General features: G+C 44.7%; 2 protein-coding genes and 1 long non-coding RNA gene across 6 annotated transcripts; 1 reads left to right on the top strand and 2 right to left on the bottom strand.

Moving 5' to 3' along the window:
• The first annotated feature begins 902 nt into the window (after positions 1 to 902).
• On the top strand, positions 903 to 3968 carry LOC120702780. Of its 2 annotated transcripts, none has more exons than XR_005686539.1 (4): positions 903 to 1012; positions 1729 to 2413; positions 2722 to 2775; positions 3524 to 3968. It is a non-coding gene; the product is annotated as an uncharacterized LOC120702780 (long non-coding RNA). The 2 variants fall into 2 exon arrangements; XR_005686538.1 differs by lacking the exon at positions 903 to 1012 and adding an exon at positions 1027 to 1257.
• Positions 3969 to 4857: 889 nt separating this feature from the next.
• Positions 4858 to 9259, bottom strand: LOC120702781 (ran-binding protein 9-like). Its single transcript, XM_039986718.1, has 3 exons — positions 8700 to 9259; positions 7528 to 7697; positions 4858 to 5648 (listed from the first exon to the last, which is right to left on the bottom strand). The coding sequence occupies exons 1-3, from the start codon at positions 9172 to 9174 to the stop codon at positions 5130 to 5132; spliced, it is 1164 nt and encodes a 387-aa protein (XP_039842652.1). The 5' UTR covers positions 9175 to 9259; the 3' UTR covers positions 4858 to 5129.
• A 546-nt stretch (positions 9260 to 9805) lies between these two features.
• Positions 9806 to 16455, bottom strand: LOC120702782 (putative clathrin assembly protein At5g35200). 3 transcript variants are annotated; one of them, XM_039986720.1, is made up of 16 exons: positions 16215 to 16455; positions 14598 to 14729; positions 14423 to 14492; positions 14068 to 14165; positions 13770 to 13911; positions 13576 to 13676; positions 12916 to 12999; positions 12760 to 12810; positions 12569 to 12634; positions 12403 to 12468; positions 11926 to 12006; positions 11763 to 11831; positions 11044 to 11196; positions 10892 to 10967; positions 10686 to 10798; positions 9806 to 10577 (listed from the first exon to the last, which is right to left on the bottom strand). In XM_039986720.1, exons 2-16 carry the CDS (start codon positions 14694 to 14696, stop codon positions 10149 to 10151), a joined length of 1698 nt encoding a protein of 565 aa, XP_039842654.1. In that variant the 5' UTR covers positions 14697 to 14729; positions 16215 to 16455; the 3' UTR covers positions 9806 to 10148. The 3 variants fall into 3 exon arrangements, with proteins under 3 accessions (XP_039842654.1, XP_039842655.1, XP_039842656.1); XM_039986721.1 differs by lacking the exon at positions 16215 to 16455 and adding an exon at positions 15812 to 15833; XM_039986722.1 differs by lacking the exon at positions 16215 to 16455 and adding an exon at positions 15432 to 15454.
• Between the last annotated feature and the right edge of the window lie 3081 nt (positions 16456 to 19536).

The raw sequence follows: 19536 nt of genomic DNA on the forward strand, positions 1-19536 counted from the left end.
CTCGAGCCTGCTCCTCACGACTTGCAAGCACACACAAAGGCAACCAACATTACCTCCACTACCTGTAAAGTGTTTGACAAAATGCCCAGCCTACCGTATAGCTTCATTCACTTAGTATATCTATTCTATATATGGCCCCAGCAGATAACAACCAGCAATACACATGTCATATTTGGTTCATGTATTATATAGTAGTAATCTCATAAAAAAACTAATACAGACTTTAATGCTTGCAGGTGTACAGCTCAATCAAAGTGCTGTGCAAAAAAGTAAGAGAAACAAGCAATCTGAATTACATTCTCACGTAACCATAAACCATTCAAGATCACTCCAAATTCTGTGCAAAAAAAAGGTAAGAGAAACAAAATCTTGCTCATTTTATACATAAAATATTTCGCTACAATCTGAATTACATTCTCATATAACCAGACAAGATCACTTAGATGCATTCAACTAGGAAAAATATTGATTAAATAAATAAGTACTATATTTCCATCTGTTTTTACCTTTTAACTCTATGGTTCTGAGCATGATTCTCGGCTAATTCCGAGACCAGAGAAGCAGGCCACGTCGCCAGCTTTTCTCGGTCGTCGGATCGGCCGAACGAACGGCCAGGATCTTGTGTTTTGTGGTCATTTTGCATAAAAGTCCTCAAACTTCTCCGAAATACAATCCGCAGTCCACTCTCCTCTCTCAGAATATTTTTTGAATAAGCCCCTAAAATTTTTTGAAATCAACCCGCAGTCCACCACACCTTCCGCCGGCCACCATGCGCTGTACCTTCGTGGTCCCGCTCGGACTGCCGCCGCCGCCACACTACGCCCCCGCTCGGGGCTGCCGCCGCCCCGACCGCCACCGCGCGCCGTCAGTCCGCCACACGCCGCTACGCTCCTCCTCGGCGCGACCGGCAAGGCCACGCCGGGCCGCCCGCGCAGCCGCGCCACACCGATCGGTCGGCCGGGAAGCCGCGGACGAGGAGAATGGAGGAAGACACGCCGCATCGACCTGCCCGGTGAGAGGCGCGGCGAGGTCATCCTTGCGCGCGGCCGGTTGGCCGCCTTGTTCCGCGTCTCCGCTCCTCATCGTGCCACCCCGCCTTTATCTTCTCCTGATGCCACCTTCCCTAATGGTCCACCACTGCTAGAATCGGTGGTGCTGCTCGGGGCGGCTGCGAAAGAGATAGCTCATGGCCACGGCAGACCACCGCGGAGGGAGCGAAGCGGGGCAGCAAGATATTCTTCTCCCAGCGAGCCGGTGGTACAGTCAATCGGCGTCCTCCTGCAGCTCCTGCTCCAGGTCCTCCACGGCGCCCCATCTTGCGCCCAGCTCCTGTCCATCGTCGATCATTAGCGCGGCCGAGATGCTAAGAACAGTGATTGCCGCCTGGTTCCCCCCACCCGTTGCCTCCTGCCCCATCACCTCCCTAGCCCCATGGAGCTGCAAGATAAGGTCCAACAAGTCAAGCTGCGCCGAGCCTGGCTGCTGCTCTTGACTCGAGCCTGCTCCTCACGACTTGCAAGCACACACAAAGGCAACCAACATTACCTCCACTACCTGCAAAGTGTTTGACAAAATGCCCAGCCTACCGTATAGCTTCATTCACTTAGTATATCTATTCTATATATGGCCCCAGCAGATAACAACCAGCAATACACATGTCATATTTGGTTCATGTATTATATAGTAGTAATCTCATAAAAAAACTAATACAGGCTTTAATGCTTGCAGGTGTACAGCTCAATCAAAGTGCTGTGCAAAAAAGTAAGAGAAACAAGCAATCTGAATTACATTCTCACGTAACCATAAACCATTCAAGATCACTCCAAGTTCTGTGCAAAAAAAAGGTAAGAGAAACAAAATCTTGCTCATTTTATACATAAAATATTTCGCTACAATCTGAATTACATTCTCATATAACCAGACAAGATCACTTAGATGCATTCAACTAGGAAAAATATTGATTAAATAAATAAGTACTATATTTCCATCTGTTTTTACCTTTTAACTCTATGGTTCTGAGCATGGAAACTATTCAAAATAAACCTCTAATCTGTGATATTTGTGCAACACTTATGTGCACCTCGACGAGGCCCATACCCATGCACCCTGCTCCCACCACCAGTGCGTTCATCATCTTCATACAGGCAAGCAAAATCTCAATTCACAGATATGTGCTACCTCTCCAGTCATATGCACACTAGATGTTTGTGCGAATGCTTCCGTGAGTATTATCAACTAAAGTTGGACATGCTACCATTTCAGCTCCTAGCATCTCGACTTCATTTCATATGTACGATGTAGGAATGTTCAACTTAATGTTACCTAACTGAACATTTCTACTCAATTATCTTTTAGTCAATTTTCAGGAAAACCCCTGATATCAAACCTGAACAGGAGGCAGCGAATTACCTAGGTAAGTTCCACTTCACTGTTCAGCTATACCAGCCGTGAACAATTACATACTTGTGCATGGCGGCGGGAACCCGAAGGGAAATTTCTCTAATTATTGCCTACAAATACTAAGTAGATTAGATATGGAGTTTTGCTGAATATTCTGGCAAGCTAATCAGCAAAATAGAGACAAAAACATGGGTCCAATAACTAGCCTTGTATTTGATCCCACAACTATGCTTACTCATGAGTTGCTATATCAATTTTCATTGCTTTAGTTTCAATACTACTTTTCTAACAAAAACTTACAAAGTTACCATGTATTTTCAGGAACAAGCATCAAGAACTGATCCCAAATAAGTAAAGAGCAGGAGTAAAAAAGAGGTATGTAATAACTGTTGTTACATCCGCATCTAACAGGCAATGAACATCAACAAATAACTGTTATGTTCGATTCAGTTAAGACTCATAATGTTAACGTAGATTTAAGTCTATGCGAAACAACTGACCGCTTCGTTGTAGTTGTCATAACACTCATACATGCTTGTTTTCAATGCTTTTTGTGTATTTGTTCTGAAGCATGCAGTCCTGTAGTAATATCACCACAAGAAATATGCTTACTGCCTAATAGTACATAATACTGATTTTTATCTAATTAAGATCTGATTAATATCACCACTAGAAATATGTTGGATATGAATGTCCCTGTATATGAGAACTTCTGTTAGTATCAACATGAGCAGAACCTGTATTGCACATGCAGTTCAATATACAGATTATAATGGTGTAATTTACTTTCTTTTAGGAATCCGAACTCTGCTGACAATAATTAGGACATGACAGCACATTATTATTGCTTGCTATATGATATAGTTATCTGCTTATCATGCAAACCTATAATTCTGCTGGATGGGAGTTCAATCATTTCACATTTAATTCAGTTTCAATAACTATGCTCTTGATTTCTTATTCAAATTCGTGCTACATGCTGAGATAGTTAATTCACAGGTCAAGATAATTCGAAAATGTTTTCTGTTCCTAGACATCATGATTGATAAGCAGCATCACTGTTTTGGCATGCACATATAATGTTCTGAGTCATTGACTAAAGTAACATGCTGCATTTATGCAGGCAGTCCTGAGATGATATATCTTATTTCTGCAATATGACATGACCACATCAGTCCTATGAGCCTTTTAAAAATAGGACACAGTTAGAAGTCTGAACATCATATACAAGGAGGAGGATGTACCACTATGAGCGATCAGAGGAAATTGGAGACAACCCGCCCCAGGCCATGGAATACTTGCGTAGCACAGGGATTCGGGCGTGTATACATCCCATTTTTTCCCGACGCAATTTCGGGCGCGTTTAGTTCAAATGCAGAACAAACTAAATGGAGCTTTGCATAGATATACTTGTGAACTGTTTTAGTACATCGCTTTGTTTTTGTAGTAGCATTAAGTAAAATTTGAGCTTAATCTTCTGCATATTTAACCAAATATTTGACCATAAACAGTCATCAGTCTACTACTGTCAACTATATTTCGAATATCAATCCCTCTATTTAACTGAATCAAATGCAGTTCACTATGTCAATGAAGAAGGATTCTGAATTTTTAAATGCTTATTAAATGATAAGCCTGAAAGAGTAGTTATCTATACTAAAACATAGTTCTGCTTTCAGGTCTTACAATCTATTAATGGGATTTACGATCTTAATAATTATTAAATTTTGATGGAAATATGTTATGCTTAACATAAATAACATGATTGAGGTCATACTTTTGACAGGTACTCCATCTTTTATATCAAAGAATTGTGTGCCTTCAACCGGAAGCAACCCACACACTGGCCATATGCGGCAACGCCGCGAGTATTTCTAGTGGTGATGAGTTTGCAGATGAACTTGTGCTGCATCTCATTCAGGGTAAAAAAAATCTTTCGCTCTTTCACTTGTGACCTCTCTTGTGTGTGTATGATCAGCAAATGGAGCTACCTAAAGCAGCTACTCGCCGCCTCTGGTCCTCCGCACAGGAGTTCAAATATTTTTTTTCCTAATTTTCTAAAATTTGGTGTTTTCGTTGTCAAAGAGGGAAAAAAACAAAAATCAAATTTGCGTTAGCGTATCCTTTTGTTTTGTACTATGTAGCAATTATGCTATGGAGTACTGAACTCATTATCTTTCGTTGCATATGTAAGCGTGATTATGTTAAATACCCCCTCAGTTCTAAAATGTAGATTGTTTTGACTTCTCTAGAGTGCTTGCTAGCATAACATGCCGAGATACATAGCAAAAGTTATAAACTAAAAAAAGCCAAAACAACCATATATTGAAACGGAGGAAATACTTAACACATACTTTGGTGTTCTTGCCCAACAACGGGAAAAATAATAACAATCCGAAATCAACAACCTTTGGTTCCCATGCAAGCAGTGCGTGTGCTGCAACACATTTTCGCAGATTGGAGACCAATATCACATCCCCATTTGAAACTAACTGATTGCAGAAAGATTTCATCACAATTTTCTCAGGTTACAAGCTTACAGCATGCGAGCTGAGAGGATGCATTCAAAATACAAGGGGAGATATGCACACACTTATATATTGGTAAACATCCATTCCCACGATCACTGACACCACCTGAACGTCTTAACATTTACAGACCAGGCGGAGTGTAGGATGACAAGGAAGAAAATAGGACGAACAACCCAGAGATCACAATGATCTCCACTACTAACTGTCAAGTATATCAAACTCTGAATCCTCAATGACGTCCCATGATTCCTTCTTGGACAGCGATGCAGGTGGAGTTGGCTGCGGAGGGCGGTGGCTGTAGTCAGCAGATGAAGCAGGTTTTCGTCTGACTGAATCTCGGCGGACCGAGGAGCTAGCGTACGGTAGGTTCCTCCGGTCTGAGAGGAGCGAGTCCATGTATTTGTCCATGACGACATCGTTGGCACTATCAACGTCACTCAGCTCCTCGCTGCTAAGGTATCTTTTACCTTCTCTGAAAGATTCCACATCCGAAGGTATTTCGGACCACTGATCCATGCTTTCCTCGGATTTTGACTTTGCAAATACCCATTGGTCAATGCTTCGCTCGGATCTTGTCTTTGGAAAGACTTGGCCATCTGAAGATTGATAGCCTTCTTGGTTGCTTTTGACACTTTCTATCTCACAAACATGAGGTGGAGACTCTGACTCAATCTCATTGATGTGATGTACGGAGTTTGGCACACTCCGGTTATCTTCCTGCATGTAGAATTAGTTAGATGAATAAGCAATATAATCTCATAAATTAACTCATAACTCAGTTAATTAGCAGGGCTTCATCGGATATGTTTTTTAGAAGCTTAAAACTATGCTCTTGTGACCAAAATTCATCGTACTATCTTTAGCGCTTCAGTCTGAACTTAGTCAAAAATGGGAAGAATGCCTACAGGATGTAGTACAAAAATTTGAATAAGATAAAACAAGAGATCCACTAACACAAGCACAGCTATCAATATTAAGCGTGCTGAATAAAAAAATTCATTCAAATGAACTTTTCGATGCCTCCAAAAAAGCAATACCAGTAAAAGGTCTGGTTACTGTTGGTGAAATATGTGTTGTCAGGGGCGAGGCTAGATGCAAGAGAACCCTGGCGCACCTCCTTATCATGTTCCTAGCAACTCTATAATCATCAAGTAATTGATCCACTAAATAGTGTTTTAAATCTTCACTTGGACACTGGTGTACGTGCACCAGGAAAAATGACTCCGGTGTCGCCCCTGCGTGTTGTGCGACTTGCCAGATCACCAAATCCAACGACAGTAATAGCCTCTTGCAAAAAACCACTTGTCTAACAAAATGCAAGAAGCAATGCATGATCATCAAGGTACTAAAAATTACCACATCCAGATTTAAATCTGGCGTGCATGGAAAATTAAGATATGACTTCACCATACCACCAGATTATTACATTAATACAGGAAATTTATGTGCAGTTCATTGCACTTCTGTTGAGTTCTGAGTACCAATTGAATATGTGAGCTCTTTAACTTCATCCTAAAAAGACAATGTGAGGAACAGCACTGCCAAGAAATATGAGTTCTGAGATTTGATCCACTTTTGTCTTGAAATAAGATATTTTGTATCTGAATGTAACCAAGGGCAAAGTTTATATGAGAGTGGCCACTATGTGATCCACACTTCCCATCCGTATAACGATGAAATTGTTTCAGTACACGTTATCCATGCCTATGCCAAAATTATATATATGATCTATGGACCAGTTGTTATTGTCTACTGTTTTAATTTGCTTATCAGGGTGGATCCTATTATTTATTTGCTGATCTAAGCTGACAAGTGACAAAAGATCACATTGAATGTCATTTAGATATGACTGACATTATTTATGTTAGTCCCAGAACACATCAATAAAGAAGTCTAGCGCAAAACACCACACCAGCATGTAATATACACTCAGGTCAGCAATGCTCCTATATGAAAATACGCTTAAACATCTGCAGCCAAACTTAAAGCTCAACTATATAGACAACCAAAATGTTATGAATAGCACTTGTATTCAATAAGAGGGCTCTAGGCCTGACTATATACATGTACAGGCATTAGGAAATATGCACAAAACCCCTTATACAATGGGGAAACTACAAAGGGTACATATACATCTAACACAAAACACGCTCAAAAGATCTGCAAAATTTTAGCTGCTAGACCTTTGTATGCTTACAGAATTACGAAGATCTACTACATATGGTGATTTGTGGCTGTGAAGGTAGGAATACGGTTTGCAAATAAATAGAATTTGGTGATAATATCTCTAGTTCAAACAGAAAAATGATGAGGTGTGAATGAGATTCTTTATAATTTTAGCTTCCTTAATAGGAGCCTTCTGTAATTTTTTTTAAAGGGGAAGCATAGCAATTGTGTCTAGTATTGGATCAACTAAAGAGGGAAACAAAAAAAAACTAATCTAAACATGCCTACAGCTTCATTTGCTAGCCATGCTGAAATTTCATCTCAGTTCAAAACCAGAAATTGATATAACTAAAAGTAGCATAAAAAAATGTGTAATAAAATCGAAAGTATGCTAGTAGAGAGCAATTATGGGCCACATATACCAACTTACCTCTGAACTATGCTCATTAATGTTTGACTCAAGCAGCCTAAAGTATATTTTCCAGAATACATCTTCATCCATGTAAGAAGGACACAGCCTAGCCCTAAGAGATGCTAAATCTGGAACAAGTTTTTCAATGGACTCCAAATGATCTCTTTGAATACCAGAGATTATAGAATCTGTAAATAGCAAAAAAAAAACACGGTTATTGCAGTCAAAGACCAGTTAAAATTCATAGCAAAGAAAGACAACAGTAAAAAATGGTTCTCCCAAAAGAGAGCTGTATAAAACAACCTCACAGCACTAAGCCTGCATTCTTAAGATATCAAAACTTAGGGTACAATCATGCCAAACTTAATTCTGCAAAAAAGACTACAACTTGAACCAGTAAAAGCACAGACAAACAATATATCTTTACCATTTATAGTTAAACAAAAAACAATTTACTAAATATAGTTGCCACAGCTGTAAAACAGTAGACCTATCTTCAAATTCATGATAATGTATTCAATTAATACTAAGACTTACATTTAATAATAAGAAGTCAATCTGTAATCAATTAATCATTAATAGCACATGGAACAAAAGTACAAAACAAAATAATGACTCAACAGCATGGAAGACAAACTCCCAACACCCAAGCATAGTACAGGTCACAAAAAAAAAACACCCAAGCATAGTACACATCATAAGAGATTATCCATTTGTTTCCAGCTTATCCAAGCAACTTAACAGTCAATCTAAGTCTAGTGAGGGGGGACAATACTACTACACATTGCAGCTGAAAAACCTGAAATCTGGAGCAGGCAAAACATTGGAGAACTCCTAGATCGGTCTATCCTCTCCGATCAACCAATCCAACAATACTCACATTAAACGACTCAAAGGTCATCTATCTACTTGTTACACTCGCGTACCATAATCCCATGGCGCGTACCGACACTGCAGCAACCTTGGACCTCCATAGCTCTAGTAGTTAAACTCCTAAGCTAGGCTAGTTCCCTCGCCTCTCACTTCCCACTGAAATCTAGTAAAACAGCTACAAATCCAGCAACCTTTAAACCTACCCCAGGAAACCACTCCAGGTTACCACATCACAGGTGCAATCTGCGTAAGCAGATAGCGATATTCGCGGAGCTAGTAACCGTATCATAATTGGGGAGAGAATAGGGATCAATTACTTTCGTCGAGGGCGAGCACGGGGAAGTCGATCCACGCCTCGGGGCGCGCGGCGAGGGCGCGCGCTGCTCCCACGACATCGTCGGGGACCTGCGCCGCGGCGGCGGCGGCGGCGGCAGGTGGAGGCGGGGAGGCCGGCGGGGTCGCGGCGGCCTGCGGGGGCTCGGCGGTGGCGCGGTCGTGCTGGGTCGCGGCGCGGGAGAAGCCGCCGCGGAGGGAGCCGCCGATCTCGGCGAGGTCGGAGAGGATGCCCGCGAGGAGCGACGGCGACGCCGGCGGGTGCGGCGACGGGGAGCGCCGCGCCGCGCGGGGGGGCGCCCGCCGGACGCCGCCGGCGGCGGCGGCGGACGTGGGCGTGGCCGGCGGGGAGTCGGTGTGCGCCGGGTTGAGGAGCGGGTGCAGGAAGCAGGCGATGTCGAGGAGGTGCCGCCCCAGTTCCGAGAGGTCGTCGCGGACGCCGCGCAGCCCGCGCGCCATCCCCGCCGCCCGGCCGCTCCCGCGGTCGCTTTCGCGGGGCTGCTAGCTTTTTTTCGCTTGACTTCGGGTGCGGGGCGGGGTGGGGTGGGCTCATGGGCTGGTGGGGGGAGGCGGCAATGATTGGGACCTGCGGCAGGCAAGGCAAGGAGGTGGAGAGGCTTCCGGTTGCTCGGCGGGTCGGCGGCGTGCGGCGTGCGGCGTGCGGCGTGCGGGTTCGGTCGAGTTGGGGTCCCGCTTGGTGCGGGGGCGGGGCGTGGGTTTGCTGGGTGATCGGGCGCGCGGGGCACGGGCTCGTTCCGGTCTCCGGAGGGGATCGCGCGGGCGCGCCGGTGCCGTGCCGTCTCCCTACGTGGCCATCCCGTTGCGTCAAGGCTGCGCGAAGAAGCCCCGGCGGCGAGCGGACTCGACAAGCGCACGCCATCGCCGCCGGGGAAGAGAGCGCCACCGCCACGCACTAGCTAGCAGCAGCACCAACTAAAAGCACGTTCCTCGAGTCAAGAAAACTTTCTTCAAAAAAAAAGTCAAGAAAAAAAAAGCAGCAAAAATGGCACGAGGCAAGTTTCCGGCATGATCGGACAGCGCGGATTCACCTTGTCGGAAGAGTAGTAGTACTAGATTGCGCAAAGTCAACTGCTACAAAAGAATGTGGCGTTATTCAACCGTAGTATCCAGCAAGAATAATCCAATACGTGTTCCAGTGTCTCCTGGCAACAAGAAATCGACTCTCTCCCTCTCTCTCGACTGCACATGGAGGAACGATCAAGCCCTATACAATCACCACCTACTGAGACTCTCTATACACCCACAGCCTTCGACGCTATACGACCGTGACCGACCCCGACTCTACCCTGTGCCTGTCTCTCTGTCTGTGCGTGTGCTACAAATCTCCTCCTCACAATGGCAAGCAAGAAAAACCTGGACAAAAAGAATGGTGTAGTGTAGTGTGGTGGTGCTACCCGACCAAGATCCGACGGCTAGATGAGCCCCGTGTAGGCGTTGCCGGGGCCGGCGTGGAGCGGCATGCCGGCGGCGCCGTAGGGGTGCGCGCCGGCGGGGGCGAAGGGGTTGCCGAACGGGTTCGCGGGGTTCTGCTGCACCGGCATCTGCATCTGCATCTGCATCGGGTGGTGGACGACGGCGGCCGGCGCGGCCATCGCCGTCATCATCTGCTGCTGCAGCAGGAAGGCCTGCTGCTGCTGCGCCATGGCGGCCATCTGCACCGCGTGGGGCGCCGCGTACCCGCCCGACGCGTAGAAAGGGTCCTGCGTCGCCGGCGCCATCGTCTGCAGCATAGGGGCCGGGGCCGCCGCATCCCAGAGGTTGTAGCTCGCCGCCGGCTGGCTCGCTCTCCGGTTCGCGTCGTCGTACAGGCTGTCGAGGGTCAGCAAGTCCAGGCCACCAGCCTGCGGCAAAATTCAAATTTTTATGATAAAAATTTAGCGAACTCTGATGAGCATTGCTGCCTGGAGAATGTTGAATTTGCTCGATGGACGAGTGGTTCAGCAACCTACCAATTTTTTGCTTGAGGTGACAGCTGTTTCAGTCGAGCTCGGTGCAGTGACAAGGGCCAGCTCCCAGCCTGTGACTCCATTTTCAAAGGCTGGAGCAGCTTTAGGAACATCATCTGCCACAATGAGCCGGAGTGAGCAGCATGCCTCTCAGTTCCCTTTAAGCAACCTCAACTGGTGTGCGCAATTATCATTCATGAGAAATTTACCTATCGGAACGATTGCTAGTGCCAATGCATTCTGCTCTTCTATCGCAGTCGCAGCAGGGCTAGGTTCATTCAGACCCTGCCGAGCAAAAGAAATCTTAATGGGGAAAGAAAACATGTGACCAATGACTGATTGCTATAGCAAAGAATGTTACCAGCAAATCTGGTTCAGCTACTGGTGGTTCCTCAACAGCAGGTTCAGGTTCCGGCTCGGGTTCTGGTTGTGCTTGTTCTGGCTCTGGAGCTGGAGGTGAAGCTGGCTTTTCTTCCTCCTCTGGCTCTTTTTTGTATTCTATCGCCAGCACAGCCTGGAAACAGATAAAATATGCTCAGTGACAATTTAATGAGTAACATGTGAGCTAAATAAACAGGATGCTTAACGGCCTCCTGAATAACTCCAACTCAGTAGCTGGTAGCATATACTATACATTTCAAACTGAGCATGATAAATCTGATATTTCCATTGACAGTACATAGATTCACTTCCAATATGCAATCACAAGAATTTCTCAAATATTATATAAGTTTACTAAGATATACATACTCTACATAAGTTAATTGCAGAATGTATAATGGACTAAGAATCCCTAATCGCAGCATTACGTGAACAACCAATGTTGCTAGAATTGCTTCTGAACTAGATCCATAGTATTTGTGATTGTGAGCATTCTGTTGTTAAAATAAGATAAGGAACTGAACCTAGCTCAGTTGACCGTCCAAAAAAAACTAGCTCAGTTGATGAGAGGTGCTGGTGTACACCCCGAGCACCTATGTTCGAGTTGGTTGGTAAAAAAAGGTTAATACATAAAGATATCTTATTTCAGTTTAAGCTACCCTATCCATAAGTCAGTTCAGGTCTCAGAGGTTTCCAAACCTTTTCCTTTGCCATCGTGGGAGCATCTCTTACATACTCCTCCATAGTCTGTAAGAATGATGCTGGAGGCTGCAGGAAATTAACAACAGATGTTATCAGTAATTTGCTAACTTGGAGACAAAAAGTGAAGACTTGCAAAGAACTCACGGAGCATTTACGATACCTGTTCGATTTTTAAGAACTTCTCACCACGCCCAATGTGTATAGTTTTACACACTTCATAGAATTCTGAGAGTCTTTCAGCCTGTGCAATCCAAAAGTAAAAATAACCAATATCGGTCAGCCTCCATATCAGCAAAAATACAAGGATTGAATCAGAAATTCAAACTTTTAGTTTGGCAACAGATCAGTGTCAGCAGAGCTAATGATGCTGAAAACTAAAAATCCTTTGATAACTAAAAATCCTTTGGTGCTTCAGGACTAAGTTTATTAATGCTCCATAAATCAATTTGATTTTTTTTTATTGAAGAAAGGGTGCTGATACTCGATAGTGACATTTTTAAAGTGTTTGTTTCATTTGCTAATAGTCCTCTTCATGAGACTATTTTTTGAGCCACTAAAAGCAAAGAAAAATTGCCCCCTTCATGAAACCCGATTATTTAATTAACAGATCAGCAAGAGTCAAAGGACAGAAATGTACCTGGTTAGTTGCTCTTTTGTATATATCAAGTGCCCTAACAGCATCGTTTCTTTGCATCTCAAAGAACTGAGGTAGGGAATAAGTTTGATGAGAAAATAAAGAACCAAAGCAATCATTTAGCAGAATTTAGAAATTTATCCAAGGTGGTAAGCACAAGATAGTTCACCTTGTCAACCAGATTGATTGTTCCATCGCTAATAGCCGTGTAGATCTTAACACTCTCTAAAGCAACCTACAGTAATGCGCAAAACGAAGTCAACAAACACCAAGACCCAAAAAGCACTTGTACATTGCTTAGAAGGAAACAAACATAGAATGTTAACACGAGAAAGAAAGGAATTGGGTGTTTATACTTACCATTGAAAGTGCATGCTGGATTATTATATTGTAAGATGATGCTCCTTGTGGCTAAAAAATTCAGAAATTAGCCAACAGAATTGAACAAGTAAATGACATCACATGAAGGCAGGAACTGGTGAAATCGTATACACAGTACTGGTAAAAAGAGTCTACCTGGCAAGCAAGAAGCCGAAAAAGGAGCTGCTGTAGTGCTGGCAGATGATCAAGCAAAGCAGCAGTCTCAAGATCCCGACTTCTCTGCAGAGATCACAATTGTCATGTAGTTAGAATATTGTTGGCAGTTGCTGTCTCATGACAAAAGCTTCAATCAAATACAGAGGACAAAAACTAGGAAAAATACTAATCAGGCGGATGTATGACATGTTACATGAGAAAAAAGACAGGAAATCACAAAATTCTTTTGAGTTTTCTGAAGATATATCACAGAAGTATAAACCACATGATTCCTTGGTTAAACAACCATCCGTTGCATACTTGCATTCGCCATTTCTCACACCAAGAATAAAAATTGAATTGCTGTGTGGTAGCACAAAGTCCACGTGGTATGAACAAAGGAGGTTCACTTTTGGGCATAAGCAATAATTATGCCTCAGGCCCCTACAATGAAATGATACCAGACAATACTGGGCATTCTCTTCTCTCCAATTACAAGCATAAATGGTGCCACTCAACAGTAAATTATGCAGTGACATTTTACATAAATACATAGTTATATGGATTAAATCAGAATGTAAAGATAGTGAAATGAGATTTTAAAAGTCTTGCAGGTGCAGGAAACAAAGACAAATGCAGCAGTAGCATAAGATGACATACCGGTGGATCTGTTTCTACATCATACTTCAGCACTCGGAAACATTCGAGCCTCTCCTCTAGATATAAAGCATAAATTCGCACCCACGCAGAATAATCCCAAGCTGAATGAAAAATTAGAAGGAAAACAAGGATAAGTTTTAAATCCTAATTTGTAATACAGGAGACAGTACCAGGATACTACTAATAACCCGTACCTTCCGCACTGGAGTCATCCTTAAAGTAGGCCATGTTGAGCATATGAGACCTAGATCTGCCATAATTGATAAGCTCTTCACGAAAAGTAGGATCAACTTCTCGAAGAGCACGGTGTATGACAATCAATGTCTTCAGAGCAACCTGGCGGGAAAATAGTTACGGAAAATGTTCATGAGCATTTTATAAATTCCTTTGTTATGTAACAGCCATAAAAACACTTGATTTAGTGAAATGATGATATCATTTGAAACATTGCTACTATGAAAAATGAAAATGTATAGTAGGTAGTAGCCATACCGCCCAGTTGCGAGTCTTCGAAAGGCGTCTGGCAAGGGCATGAATGCAGTAAGCTACATCTGCTCGTGGCCTTGCAGCAGAAATGGAAAGAAAAATTTCTGCAAACAAATAAAGATGTGATTTGCAATTTGTGGCAGCCACAAAATATGATGGCATAACTACTGACAAATTGAAATTAAAGTACTTCACAATCATAGTGAATTTCGAGCGTGAGCACATAGTGTTAAAAGAATTCAAACATTCAAATATAGTTAGTTTTCATTAATGCTGGATTTTTCTAAAAAAAATGGAGACTGAGTCATAGGTGTACTAGTTTGGAGTTTGAACTAGTGTTTCAACCAAGAGACGAGATTACCTCTTATGTACTTCTCCTTTGATGGACGCTCAACATGGTTCGTGGCCTTAACAATTGCAATGTCCAAATCCTGTTATAGAAAAGAATGATAAGTCCCCAGTAAGTGAACTGAAGGTCTGTCAGAACTTGAAACATTCCGAAAATTATTCAGATGGATCATGAAAAAGGTTTTCACCTTATAATCACTATTCACTTTTGCCAAGCTCACAGTTGTTGTGTCCTTGAGGGCACCAAGGTACTTCCTGAGGGTCGGCTGAGTTCCGCCAACCGCCATTCTCCTCAACTCCTAGCTGTTATCCTAGTTGGCCTGAATAAGGAGCACAGAATCAAACGCAGTACACATGAGAGTCTGTTTGACTCAAACCGAAAATACTGTTTGCTACGGACAAATATAGGCAAACATCTCCTGAATATTAATCCGTTTAATTACATCTACAGTTGAGACCTACAGTACAAGAAATAACTGCCTGCACTATGGTAGTTGGGTGATGAATGCATGGAGCCTGGAAATGTTCCAGTTTGTTTTAGCAAACTAATCAGAAGGACAAAAATAAACGCTATAATTATGCATCACTAAGTACCACAACAATCATCGGAACACTGAATCAGAACATAAGGGTAACTTTTTGACGCATTACACGTGAAACCACAACAACTGAATAATACAAGAGGAGGAGGTCAAACTGACAGAGACCGAACCAAAAATGGATCAAAGATCTGTATTGATGCACCAAGATGAGGTTCATCCAAATCGTATGGATCCAAATGAGCTACAAACAGGAGCGGAGGAAACAGACGAACAAACGACACCGAAAATCCCAGGACTCGACGAAACAAACAAGCCGAAAGTCCCTGCCCGCACTCAACTGACACAGGGCAGCGAGAGAAACCGGAACTGGAATCGCAGGGCAGGATAGCATAGCGAGCTTTCGGAATATGCCGAGAGTCTGAACAGATCAAACTGAGCGAAATTGGCCACCATACCAAGATTCAGAAAGAGACAACTTACACGCAGAGCAAAATCACAAAAAGCGTCGGTAGAACCGAGCTGCAATTGCAAGAGGCTGCTCTGCTTAGACTGAAGTCGAGAAGCTCCAGCCTTCACAAGCAGCTTCAATTCGGGCCGAACCAGCCGTAGGCCGTAGCAGAGGAAAGAAATGGGTCAATAAAGGCGCGAACAGATTCCATAAATCGAGCAGAGCAAGGCAAGAATCAGGGGCAGGTTCTCCGGCCGAGCGCCACCGAAATCTCAGAACTTCCCCGAAAAAGGACAAAAACAATTCAAATTTCACATCCAAGCAAGGGATCACGCAACGACCAACGAGGTATCGCCAAGCACCCCACTCCCGCACACGATCCGACCCACACCGAGCACAGCCACACACCCACCAAATCCACGAGATGCCAGCAGGCCGGATCCAATTCCGCGGCCACGAATCAAGCAATAGATAGCCGGGCGAGGCCAGCACGGTGGCAATCCTACGAAGGACAAGGCCAGGTCCCCCGAGAACCGATTTTGAATTGAGCCCGGGCGAGCTGGGAAGAGCAATAGATAGCCGTTTCACCGTCACGAGCCCCCAGAAAAAGAAAGCCTTTTTACCGCCGGTAGACCCAGAATCTCCAAAAGCAACGCGACATGCCCGGAATGAAATTTTACTCCATTTATAGAAGCGTAGACCTGCTCTTGCCCCCAGACGAAACCAAGCAGCGAACAGAGCGGAACAGACGAGCTCGGATTGAGCTCAGGCCGGGGCGAGAACCAGTAAACCGGGGCGAACGAACGAGCACTCACCTCCGCCGAGGGGTGAACGGGTGGATAATCCTCAGGAGTCTCCCGGGAGGAGAGGGCGGGGAGCCTTCCCTATGCGGAGGCGATAGGAGAGGAGTGAGTTCGTTCTTGGCAAGAGAGGAAGGGAGGGGAGGGAGGAGAAGAGGGAAGGGAGGAGGGGCGGTCGCTTTCGCGGCCCGGCCAACCCGGAGGCGAACCACCACCCGGTGGTCGGACAGGGACGCGGCACCCGATTAAACAATGCGGCACGGCGCTGCACAGACAGCTTAGCAAGCTCATCAAGCTAAGCTTTTGCCTCAGCTAGTTACTACTAATACTCATCATCAGTGGCGGCGTCCAGGTTAATTACTGGCGGTGCACTAATCGATTTGATTAATCCGCGGTGCTCCTCCGTCCCTCTACACACCGTCCTGCGAATTTTATTATTCTAATTCCATTCTGTCTGTCCTCCTGCTCTCGTCGGTGGATTGCTCCTTTTGGTTGTTCCTCTGCAATATCATTAAGTTTTTGCCTCTCTAAAAGAAACAAGTGTATTTGATTATATTTACTCCAAACTTGTTTGAACAGGAATCATATACCTCTCCACTAATCAAGAGCACAATCATAAAAACTTATGCATACGTATAGAACCGACGAACTTACGAGTAAACTAAACATTTTTAATGAAATTCCTTTTTTCAGAAAGACTACTCTGTTAGCTGTATTCTGCAAACACGTTTATCACTGACAAATTAGCAGTAATCAAAGGTGCTTTATCCGTACACACGTATGCGAACCATAAAATATCATGGGGAATAATTTAGTCGAATGATTAGGATGAGGAAGAACCCGGTGCGTCACGAGGACAACGAAGATGGGAGTGGCAGGGAGGCGCAGAGAAGGGGGGATTAGCATTAGCAGCATCCAGGTACGTGATCGCATACTTTATTGGCAGACCACCGTAGCCGTCAGTTGAGTGGTATAATAATTGGGGGCACAAACAAATTGTGGTTGCATGCTGAGTAGGACTAACCTGTCCAGACTTTCCCTTTTTCTCCACCGGTGGATTTGCCTTTTTTTTTTCCTTCTTTTCCGCCTTCTTTTCGCTCCACGTTTCGCCGTTCCGGTGAACGCAAGGCAAGTGTGTGTGATCCTTCACCTCAAGAAAAAAGAAAGAAATTTTTGCGTGGTCTCACCGTTCTTTGACCACGTTGCAAGTTGGTCCTTGGTGTTGTTGCTATATGTAGTTGTGTACTTTCCTAGCACCGCTGCCAGCAGCTTCTGCATGAGTGAATTGTAGAAGTACGGTGTTCATGAGGAGGGAGATTCATTTCCAATCTATGAGGAAATTTCAGAGCTTGGGGATGGGCCCCTATGCCGGGCTTTTGTTTTATCTTCTCTTACCGGTGGAAGCATAGAATCTACTAAATTTGTATGGTCATCAAGAAGCATTTAGTACAATTGCAAGACTTTTTACCTTGGATGGAAGCAAGGAATTTGGGAGCTTTTCTTTCTTTCTTGCACTCCACCACCACGAAAAACCATGCTTTGAGCTCAATGGGTCAACCATGATGGCATTCCTCTCCGCCCCGTCAAGAAACACGAGCGTCCATAAGCTCCGGTCGATTGTAACAAAGTTCCCATCAACACTAGTAATTCAGGTCATGGTGTCCTTTTACTCCTTGTATTGTTTTTCCTATTCCTGTGCTTTGAATTCGCGCAGCCATGGCAGCAGGGTCTAGAACGAGAAAGGGTGGCATCTCTACCAAACTCCAGCCGCCTATGATTTGCATGTGGGTTGGCAAGATGATTAGCCTAGCCGAGCTAATAAACAAACCAACCAACGGAAGGTTGTTACCATACCATATGCCAAGGGGGCTCGTAACATGGCCCACATGGATTTTGAAAGGTTTGTTGAGTAGAATGTGGTGGAGGAGGAGGAAGCTGGAGGGGACCCGGACGGAAAAAGAAAGGGGATGGGGGGCCGGGGGGCACAAAAGTCAGCAACGGGCGAGGCATCTACCACTGGCCCGCCCCCTCCCTGTCCTACTAGCTACTACGTAAGATCTCGGCAGCATCCAGCGTCGGCCAGGGCGGGCGGCGCCGACATTCCCTGATGGGCTTGTCTCTCCTGCTGCCTCCCCTCCTGTCCAGTGCCTTCGCTTCACAATGATCTGGGCTTCTTTCAGCTGCAAGAAAAGTGATCCCTTCGTCCCTACAGCCCTGCTCTCTCATCATGTGGTGTCATGATCCATGTCGAAGGATGGGCAGATCAGCAGATGGCCATGGCCATGGATTGTCGCTCTCTGTAGTCTGCAAGCATGCCAGTGTGTTGGTCAGTGTAGGCGAGTAACTCTCTTCAGAGAAAATCACGGCTCCTGGAGCAAGGGGAGGGCTTGGACAAATCTGGCTTGGCAAAAACCGGGAAACACTGAAAGCGAGCTGAAAGGTCTGTGGCTGGCTGATCGGGCTGTTTGCATTGCAGCAGCCACATGTTTGCAGGACGGATTAGAACGGCGAGGAGGCGGGGTTACTGTGTGCCTGTGGGTGTGGTCGCCGGATGAATCCCCAGTCAAAGCAGTGCGCCAGGGACGAGATGAGTCCATGGGCTATTGATTGGCTATTCCATTCCATGGCACTGTGGGCTTGTCTCTCGCATGACCCGTCCAAATCATCCAGCTTAGAAAGCAGCCGCAGCAGTAGCTCTGGCGATCTAGAAGACGACCCTGATTAGGACCGGGGTTGGAAGCCTGAATTGATAACCTCCTGGGTTCTGGAAGATCGAAGCTGTCCACATGAAGGTCACTGAATATTCTCCTTTGCCGGCGTAGAAATCGTATGCACGGCTGGGCATGGATTCAGGAACCGGGGCACAACCCTGCCTAGGGTTAGGACGATTTGACACTGAATCTGGTTTGTTGAATGCCAATTTTTCTAAGCTAAAATCATGGCAAACCAAATCATGGACATGTCAAATTATGGGCATTGCTAAATTGCGGGCAAAAAATGTAGGTATCCACTTGGTTTAGTGTCAAAAATATGACGGACAATATTTTTTCCTCTTCTATGGTTTAAGAATTTTTTAGTAATTTGCCATGATTTCGATAACAAATATTGAAGTAACCTATCCTTAGACATGAGCCAATCGGTAGCCAAATTCTATTAACATGCCTTGATTTTAGCAGGACAAAAATTGGAAGCCAACCAATCTGGCTCCCTGTCTTTTTTCTTTTTCTTTTTTCTGAAACAAGGTTCTCAAACCATCTGACCTCGTCAAAGATTGCCTGCACGGAGCGGCGCGTTCTTGCAGCTGCAGATGGACGAGACGCCACGGCAAGCTCAGCTG

This window comes from Panicum virgatum, chromosome 4K, assembly GCF_016808335.1.
Source record: "Panicum virgatum strain AP13 chromosome 4K, P.virgatum_v5, whole genome shotgun sequence".
NCBI classification, from domain to species: Eukaryota; Viridiplantae; Streptophyta; class Magnoliopsida; order Poales; family Poaceae; genus Panicum; species Panicum virgatum.